The following is a 9,965-nucleotide window of genomic DNA, read 5'->3' on the forward strand; positions in this document are numbered from 1 at the left end:
TTCTCAAACAAAACACGTCATTAAAAATGTAAAAGACTTTATTGACTTATCTGAATGAGTAGTCAGGATGATTCTCACATAGTTTTGGAGCAAATATTCTAGGCTATGTGATACAATTTTCAAAAGTCTTGTGAAGAAATAATCAATATGTGTTTTGTGGTCTTATTTCAGCAACTTTTATTTTTATTTTTTTCAATAACCACGCATAAACATTATTCTATTAAAAATACAAACATGTACATACATGTTGCTCAGATATCATGGATGCCAAGTTTGTGCTATATAGAGTGAATTTACACCTTTGCCATTAACATGTTTATAAATAACTGAAAAAAGCACAAATGTCAGTGCATGTCAAAACATCCCAAGGGCCCCAAAAACACTCTGGTCCCCAGAGGGTTAATACTCTTTCACATAACAGATATTCACATTATATTCCACAAGACAAAATAAGAATTGGATTTACACCAATGATCCGGTGGACTTTGCAAACTCTTGGTGATTTCAAAAAACAAGATATCAATACACTAATTTAATAATATAGCCTATATAATTTTTTTTTAACTATATAATAAAATATAGTAAATCATTTTAACAATTATACTGAAAATAAAAAAGTTACCAGTATACAAAAACCAATACGTGCAAAAGTGTGCAGTGTTCATTCATGTTACAAGGCTCGAGAACGTGACGCGTTCACCCTGTTTTTGTCATTTTATCTAATATATAATGCAAAATATTAGAGAGAGAGAGAAAAAACCCACCAGATGAATAACTAATCATGAATGTGTCACTGCAATTATCTCTCCGAGAACTTGAAGTACTGAAAACATTTTCTTGTCACTACATTTGAACGATTTTTGTTATTTAAGTAAATATTTCAGTAATATTATAATCATAATAAGTGTAATAATATTCTAAAGATTGGATGAAATCTCACCCAAATGAACATTAACATGTTTGAGTAAACAATTAAGAGCAATAGATTTCCAAAGTACCACTTAGATTTAATGCACACACTGTTTTAAGTTGTAAAAGCAATAACAGCAGAAACTCGCATTTTTAGCTTGTGATGTAGATCAGTCATACGCGTGTGTTCATGACTTCGGCAGGTTCAGAGCTGCATATGTGCTGTTGATTTGGCTAGAGCAAATATTTCTTCGCAGCTTGGAAAAATCCACCTCAGCGTACTGAAAGAGCAATGAGGAAAACAGTAGTTCAGCTGCAGTTGCTGAACCAAAATTAATTTCATAATCTAAACAATAAGTTTGTTGAAATACAGTGAGTCAGCAAGAATTTTCAATAATTATCAAGACAGAAATAAATTTGAGTTCTAAAGATGGTTTGCAATATTTCACCTGTAACTGGTCCTGATGCTCTTCTGTAACTCGCGTCTGCTGTAGATCAGTGTGGAGTTGTGATCGTTCTGCAGACCTTCTGTTTCCAACAACAAAAACCTTTAATAGTCCTAAAAATAAAACAGCAAAATCAGATTCAATATTTACCAAAGGTTGTATTATTCTTTCTTAAAATATAAAGTCATATTTCAGTACACAGTCAAAATAAACAATTCTAAACAAAGAACTTTTACACAATAACTAAAGTGCCACCTGGCAGTGGAGAGAAGAATCATATTGATATTTTTACAAATTACATGTTTATATTTAATTTTCTAAACGAAAGAACAGTCACTCACCGATCAGCACAATGAGCAGAAGCCCGTTCATCAGTCCAGATATGATGATAATAATCTGACATTGTTTCTGATTCTGATCAATAAACTCCACCGCTGTATGATTGTGACACTCAGTTAGTTGAGTTGATTTTGTAAAGAAAGTGTTCATAATAACAGTCTGGAGCACAACTGCAGTTTCAAACATCTGAATATAATATCTAGCTTATAATATATCTGTGTGGAGCAACCAATGAAAATAAATAATTATGTTGTTCATGTGTAAAAAAAATCTGAAGTAGTGAATAAATAAGTAAATCACTGCTCTAATCATCAATATGTTCTGATCAATAGAGGAGTAAATGAACTCACTGTTGAAGTGCAGTCTGGTGCTGTTGCTGAGTTTTGGAGGTGTGCGTGTGTTCATACAGTAATAAACTCCTAATTCATCAGCGGTCACATTATTAATAACCAAACGGTGTTTAAATTGCAGTGAATATTTCTTTCTGAATGTTTTAATAAAGTAATAAGGTGCTGATGTGGTTGACATTGACCGTAGAATCACTGTTGGAGGATCTGGTGTTTTCAGTAAAATCCAATAAACCTCATTTTCATCAAGATCACAGTTTATGGTCACATTTGATCCCAAATCAGTGAGTTGATCTGAGACTGCAGCTCGACAACAGATTAATACATCTATAAGATAAAAATAAAATAGCAATTAAGATCACTGTAAACCTAACGAAACAATGAATGACATTTAATGCCACAATTAATGACATATTACATAAGCACATGTAAATATATTGCTATATAAAACTCACAGAGCTGAAGCTGAATGATCTTCATGTTGTCGAGATTAAAACACTTCAGAATGATTCTACTTCCCTCTACACAACATTAAGATGAATACTGCAGCTCTGAAGAAAACACAGGAAGACAAAAAACCTTCCACATCGAGCGGAGGAAGTCAAAAACTCTGACCACAACATCTGATGTTCCATTATCACTTCTCAAAATTATTTTGTGCTTTAATAACCACTGTTTTCATAAGACCTTCGATATTGTTAATCATATTAAAGTGACATGTTTGTGTTTGATTAAACTGAGTGACCGCAGAGAGACTAAATCTCCTGATTCTAGATCTGGATCTGTTACTGTCACACAAAACTTCAGGGTTGATTCTGTGGAGTGAACAAACTCACAGTTACTGAGCTGGTAGACAAGACCAAACTATGGATCACGTTTCATAAACGATCTCTGTCAACTCAGGGTTTGATCTTGTGTATATGATGAATCTTGAGTGAGTGTGTGCATGAAAGTGTGACATTTACAGTGAACAGGCAATCACATGAAACACAGAGAGACAGTCAGTAACAGCTGCCATCCAGTGGTGAGACCACAAATCTCCCGTGTGGATATTGTGGAGAACTACCACTTACAGCCTCTAGAGGCCAGCAGAAAACCGCAGTATCTACTTTAACGATTTCAATAATAATACTGTCATGTTTAACAAGTTATTTCCAATTTAATTTAAGTAAAACTAATTTAAACTAAATCCATAAAATGATTCCATGATGGTCAGAAAACAAACCAAGTTCCCAAGATTTTTAACAATCAGAATGTCGTGTGTGGTGGGGATCCGTGTATCTTTTGGTCATTTGATTTCCCGTTTGGAATGGAATAACGAGAAATGAAAACCAGCTCGTTTATTCGTTTGTTTTGTTTAGTTTAAAAAACGAAAAATCTAATTTTGGCTCAATTTTTCATTTTTCGTTTGTGGTTTACAAATCGGTTTATGGGTTCGATATTTCATTTGCACACGTGGATAAAGGCAAGTAGTTTATCTAAATAAAGCTGCTTGGTGTAGTTATTTAGTCTCTCCCTAGAGCCCCTTTCCCTTTGCTTCCCCCTTCTTCATTTATTCCCAAGAAACTGCCTTATCGCAAAAATGGAAACAAATATCAAGCTGCTCTCTCTCTCTGTCGCTATTTCTCTCTGTCTCACGGTCGAAGTAACCATGACAACGGATAGTGTATCCTTCCAAGATGGCGACGCCTTCCCACAATGCAACGCGGAGTGAAACGTGTGACGTCACATTCTCATTCTTAATACGAAAAACTTGAATGAAAAACTCTACCATCTGAATGTCTCAACAGAAATCGAGACTCAGCAGACCAGGCAACATTTTTCCAGTCTTCAACTGTCCAATTTTGGTGAGCTCTTGCAAATTGTAGCCTCTTTTTCCTCTTTGTAGAGGAGATGAGTGGTACCTGGGGTCTTCTGCTGTTGTACCCCATCCGCCTCAAGGTTGTGCGTGTTGTGGCTTCACAAATGCTTTGCTGCATACCTCGGTTGTAACGAGTGGTTATTTCAGTCAAAGTTTCTCTTCTATCAGCTTGAATCAGTCGGCCCATTCTCCTCTGACCTATAGCATCAACAAGGCATTTTCGGCCACAGGACTGCCGCATACTGGATGTTTTTCCCTTTTCACACCATTCTTTGTAAACCCTAGAAATGGTGTGCGTGAAAATCCCAGTAACTGAGCAGATTGTGAAATACTCAGACCTACTGTGGCTCACATTACTGGGGTCGCTTGCAAGTCGCAGCAGCATGAGTTACGCGACCAGCATCATATTTCTGCTTCAAATATTGTGCGTAGTTAACAGTGAGTGGTGGTTTCAGACATTATTTTATTAAAGTGCATTTGTCATTGCCGCACTCGTGACTCTTATTCTGCCTGACAGAAAGAAAAGCTCGTACTGAAGGCGGTGCGGTTTGACCAGGGTTCCAGACTGCGACCAAATTGGTCGCATATGCGACCGTTTTTTGAGAATGTGCGAGTTAAAATTGTATGTGGTCGCATTAGTGCGAGTGGACGCTCGCGCAACAGAATGCCGCTGTATCAGCAGCTGCTGCAGTCCGTAACGTAACTTATGTTCAAAATGAACGAGTACATCATGAATCCATTTTCCAAACCGTGTTTTTGACTTATCCTGAATCACTACGGTACGCCTATAATAAGTTGCGGAGTTGCCCAGTGCCTGCGTGACTCGCCATAGACATTAACGGAGAGAAGTAGCTCCGTCTACAATGTTCTTCCGCAAGTCACGTGCAGTTTATTTATTGACGAACGGAGACGTCACGCGCATTGCACACTCATGGTGAAACGCGCCAATTACGAATTTAGGAATTAAGGCATATAAAAATGAAAAGGTCTCACGAAACACCGAGCCCCTTCCTACGTCTTTTCAGCGGTTAGATGAGAGTAATCGATCGAGAGAGGAAAATGATTAGCCTATAAAATGCAGAAGGTAAGGAGTGTGAGATTTCAGATTTTTGTTACAACTATAAACTTTGATAACGAAAATCTGTATCAGCGTATTATAGGCTAATACTCTAATCTTTTAAAATGTAATGCATACATTTGAATGTTTAATGATTTTTAAAAGATAGAAAGATGATGCTGATAGAAAGATGATAATAGACAGACAGATAGATAGATATATTATAATTCAAATGTAAATAGATAGATTGTATACACTCTAAACAATGATGGGTTGTTTAAACTCAAATTTGGGTCAAATATGGACAAACCCAAATGTTGGGTTAATTTAATTTTAACCCAACTTTCACTTTCAACTGTAAAAATGTTTTATTACATTTTTAACCCAACATTTGGGGTTGTCCATATTAGACCCAAATTTGGGTTGAAACAACCCAGCATTTTTTAGTGATAATTCAAATGTTAAATGCTTAAAATTACTGTCCAAAATCCATGAAAATGATAATTATCATATATTACATGTGTTTTTATATAATATATTACAGGTATTTATGCTGCAACCCAGAAAGCCTTTGCTAGCCTTGGTCCATTAAAACCACTATTCATCAGCATGCATTGATTAATCCCATGGCATGTAGCAAAAAAAAAAAGAGGTGCGACCAAATCATATGCTGGTGCGACCAACTGAGAAAGTTGGTAGCACCAGTGCAACCAGTGGAAAAGTTAGTCTGGAGCCCTGGGTTTGACCCATAGATATCCATAATAAAGGCTAGATGTCTTACGGCGGAGTCTCTATCGTCATCACAGGCGGCCATCTTGTCACAGGCAAGCTTTCTGGCGGGCTCTGTGGTACCTGATGTAAGATGAGTGATCAGCACGAACACAAATACTCTTATCTCGTTGAAATCTTGACGGATTTACAAACGGTTTGGTTTCTTACAAACGTTATTAACGTGGCTATAATTCTGGATGATTATTTATTTATACACTTATTATTCAGTATGCAGTGTCATTACTACATCTCTGACGTTTATAACAAACCAAACCGTTTGAAAATCGGTAGAAAATTGAGCAAGTTATGGTTATTTAAAAAGTACATGCACCATTAAAACACAATGTTACGAGTGAGCGAGCTGCCTGTGACAAGATGGCCGCCAGGTGCAGACGTCGACCTCCATTGGCCAGCAGCGCGGACGAGACATCTAGCCTTAATAGAGAGCCTAAATCCCCCCTCTGCTTCCGGCTTATGGGACCTTATTTCGGAAAAAAATATGTAACTTATCTTTTTATTCCGTCTGAACTGTGCCCTGAATTACACATATGATGTTTGTCAATTTAAAAGATAATTCTGAAAGTCAAAAAAGTCGCAGTTTGTCATAAAACAGAAGAGTAACATTTACCGCGTTCCAAATTATTATGCAAATTGGAATTAAGTGTCATAAAAAATTAATATTTTGTCTTTCAATCAAACTCATGGATGGTATTGTGTCTCCTGGCTCTTTGGATCACTGAAATCAATCTCAGACACCTGTGATAATTAGTTTGCCAGGTGAGCCCAATTAAAGGAAAACTACTTAAGAAGGATGTTCCACATTATTAAGCAGGCCACAGGTTTCAAGAAATATGGGAAAGAAAAAGGATCTCTCGGTTGCGGAAAAGCGTCAAATAGTGCAATGCCTTGGACAAGGTATGAAAACATTAGATATTTCACGAAAACTTAAGCGTGATCATCGTACTGTGAAGAGATTTCAGAGCACAGACGGGTTCGTGCAGATAAAGGCATAATGAGGAAGGTTACTGCCAGACAAATTCATTGGATTAAAAGAGAAGCTGCTAAAATGCCATTACAAAGCAGCAAACAGGTATTTGAAGATGCTGGTGCCTCTGGAGTCCCGCGAACCTCAAGGTGTAGGATCCTCCAAAGGCTTGCAGTTGTACATAAACCTACTATTCGGCCACCCCTAACCAATGCTCACAAGCAGAAACGGTTGCAGTGGGCCCAGAAATACATGAAGACTAATTTTCAAACAGTCTTGTTTACTGATGAGTGCAGTGCAACCCTGGATGGTGTAGATGGATGGAGTAGTGGATGGTTGGTGGATGGCCACCATGTCCCAATAAGGCTGCGACGTCAGCAAGGAGGTGGCGGAGTCATGTTTTGGGCCGGAATCATGGGGAGAGAGCTGGTAGGCCCCTTTAGGGTCCCTGAAGGTGTGAAAATGACCTCGGCAAAGTATATAGAGTTTCTGACTTTCTTTTTCTCACTTCCTTCCATGGTACAAAAATAAGAACCATGCCTTCCGTAGCAAAATCATCTTCATTCATGACAATGCACCATCTCATGCTGCAAAGAATACTTCTGTGTCATTGGCTGCTAAGGGCAAAAAAAGAGAGAAACTCATGGTGTGGCCCCCATCCTCCCCTGACCTCAACCCTATTGAGAACCTTTGAAGCATCCTCAAGCAAAAGATCTATGAGGGTGGGAGGCAGTTCGCATCAAAACGGCAGCTCTGGGAGGCTATTCTGACATCCTGCAAAGAAATTCAAGCAGAAACTCACAACTTCAATGGATGCAAGAATTGTGAAGGTGATATCAAAGAAGGGGTCCTATGTTAACATGTAACTTGCCCTGTTAAGATGAGTTTGATTGAAATAGCTTTTGATTTCAGTAAATATGACCTCCTTATGCTGCAAATTCAACAAATGACCATTTTCAGTTCTTTACAACCTATAAAATGTTTTCAAACTCTGTTGTGCATAATAATTTGGAACAGTCCATTTTGAGTTTTTTATTTTTGAAAAATATACTGTTTTCGTTGGGTGGTTTGTTCAATGAAATTTTACTTATACCCTAACGGTTGGTGGCTGGAAAATTATACTGACTGTCATTTGCATCGACTATTTAGGAAAATCAGTGTAAAATATAATTTGCATAATAATTTGGAACGCGGTATAGTTTTATGTGAAAATCGCTCAATGAACTACATCTCGATTATACGATTCCGATTAACGAATCGGTTACGATTATAACGTAAGACTATAGAAAAAATGACATACATTAGCTTCAGTAAAGTGAGCTTCATTCATTGAGGGAAAATGTGCACCTTTGGGGTTTGTAGTCTTTGTAATTACGTATTTTCACAGTCTTATACCTCAACAGTTTTACATCAAACTGAGACTTTCTTGACTTTAAAATGTATCTTTTAAATTGACAAACATCATATGTGTAATTCAGGGCACAATTCAAACGAGATCAAAATATTTGTTGTCTCTCGCCATTGACTACCATATAATATAATATAATATAATCCGAAATAAGGTCCCATGGTGGTCGACCGGAAGGGGAGGGACTTAGGCTATCTATTATGGATATCGTCTCAGGTTACGGAGACGATGCGTCAACGACGCTTTGGGAACGCCTCCAGCGTGAATGCGTCTGAAGCATCTATGTCAACTAGTCCAATGGAAAGAATGAGCGCCACGGGCGGCTGGCGTCATGACGAGGAAGAGATAAAAGCACATCCGGTGCAAACCGGCATTAGCTTCGAAAATTGCAGAAGCAAGCCGATCACAGGGATGCAGGAAGTATGGCAGGGTGACGCATTGTCTCATTCCCTTTCTCAGGGAACTATGATTACAGTCTATGGTTTCCCTATCGAGGGAACTCGCGATGCGTCAACGACGCTTTGGGAACGAGAATACCCAAAACGCCAAACTTTCAAGTACCTGAGTGTCAGCCTGTTGTCACTAAACACTAAGCACCTGGGACCCTGGGGCAGCATCCAGGTCCAAGCTGTAAAACCTCACGAACGTGAGCGGTGAGGACCAGCCCGCCGCATCACAAACGTCTTGGAGAGAAACCTCAAATAATAAGGCTTTAGAGGCCACCATACCCCTCGTAGAATGAGCTCTGACCGCCAAAGGACACGGCTGGCCAGAGTACTCGTAAGCAAGTGAAAAAGCCTCGACTATCCACTTACTGACCGTCTGCGTATAAGCAGGAAGACCTTTCTTGGGTGATCCAAAGAAAACAAACAGCTGGTCGGATTTTCTCCACGGAGAAGTCAGATGAACATAAGTGTCTAGTGCTCGCACTGGACACAAAAGGTTCAGCTTTTCCTGGTCCGAAGAGGTAAAAGGAGGAGGACAGAAAGCCTGCAGCACAATAGGCCTCGGAATCATGGTCGGCACCTTGGGGACGTATCCCTGTTTTGGGTATAAGAATGCCTTGACCATCCCCGGTGCAAACTCAAGGCAGGTGGGGGAAACCAAAAGGGCCTGAAGGTCTCCAACTCTTTTGAGGGACGAAATACCTAGCAGAAAAATGGTCTTAAGAGTAAGAAATTTATCTGAAACCGACTCTAAGGGCTCGAACGGAGCCCTAGAAAGGCCTTCTAAAACTATTGCAAGGTCCCAAGCTGGGACCCTAGTGCGAGTTGCAGGCCTCAGCCTCAATGTGCCACGAAGGAAACGTGTAATCAGGGGGTCTCGACCCAACGATGTACCACCCACCAGGGCGTGGAAAGCCGCCATGTAGACCTTGAGCGTGGAAGGACATAGACCTGACGTAAAGCGCTCTTGCAGGAACTCGAGTACTGTGTTTAATGAACAGTTAACTGGATTGCACTGATGTTGGTGACACCACAAAGAAAAAACTCTCCATTTAAGTGCATAAAGTTTCCTCGTAGCGGGAGCTCTGGAGCTTAGAATGGTCTCAACAACCTCGGTTGAGAGACCACTCTCTATGAGTTGGGCCCCCTCAGAGGCCAAACCCACAGATTACAAATCTCTGGCCGGGGGTGAAATATTGTGCCCCCGGCCTGAGACAGAAGGTCTCTCCTGATCGGGATCTCCAAGGGAGGACAGTCTAGAAGATGAATCAGGTCAGCAAACCAGATTCAACTCGGCCAGCGTGGTGCTACTAGCAGTAGGCTTATTCCGTACTGGCGGATTTGCTCCAGAACTCCTGGGAGCAGAGCAACAGGGGAAATGCGTACAGACGTAGCC

General features: G+C 39.6%; 1 protein-coding gene across 1 annotated transcript; it reads right to left on the bottom strand.

Moving 5' to 3' along the window:
• Positions 1-1,053: 1,053 nt before the first annotated feature.
• LOC130103540 (uncharacterized) lies at positions 1,054-2,778 on the bottom strand. Its single transcript, XM_056269788.1, has 5 exons — positions 2,497-2,778; positions 2,045-2,368; positions 1,697-1,789; positions 1,359-1,468; positions 1,054-1,190 (listed from the first exon to the last, which is right to left on the bottom strand). Exons 1-5 carry the CDS (start codon positions 2,519-2,521, stop codon positions 1,098-1,100), a joined length of 645 nt encoding a protein of 214 aa, XP_056125763.1. The 5' UTR covers positions 2,522-2,778; the 3' UTR covers positions 1,054-1,097.
• Positions 2,779-9,965: the final 7,187 nt, after the last annotated feature.

The sequence above is a fragment of the Rhinichthys klamathensis genome, unplaced genomic scaffold, assembly GCF_029890125.1.
Source record: "Rhinichthys klamathensis goyatoka isolate OS25496 unplaced genomic scaffold, OSU_Roscu_1.1 h1tg000289l_1, whole genome shotgun sequence".
In the NCBI taxonomy this organism is placed as follows: Eukaryota; Metazoa; Chordata; class Actinopteri; order Cypriniformes; family Leuciscidae; genus Rhinichthys; species Rhinichthys klamathensis.

Coding starts and splice junctions, on each gene's coding strand:
- LOC130103540 (XM_056269788.1), bottom strand. CDS start 2,521: ATGAAGATCATTCAGCTTCAGCTCT. Junction 1,790..2,044: donor CACCAGACTGCACTTCAACA/GTGAGTTCATTT, acceptor ACAATCATACAG/CGGTGGAGTTTATTGATCAG. Junction 1,191..1,358: donor AGCATCAGGACCAGTTACAG/GTGAAATATTGC, acceptor TTGCTCTTTCAG/TACGCTGAGGTGGATTTTTC.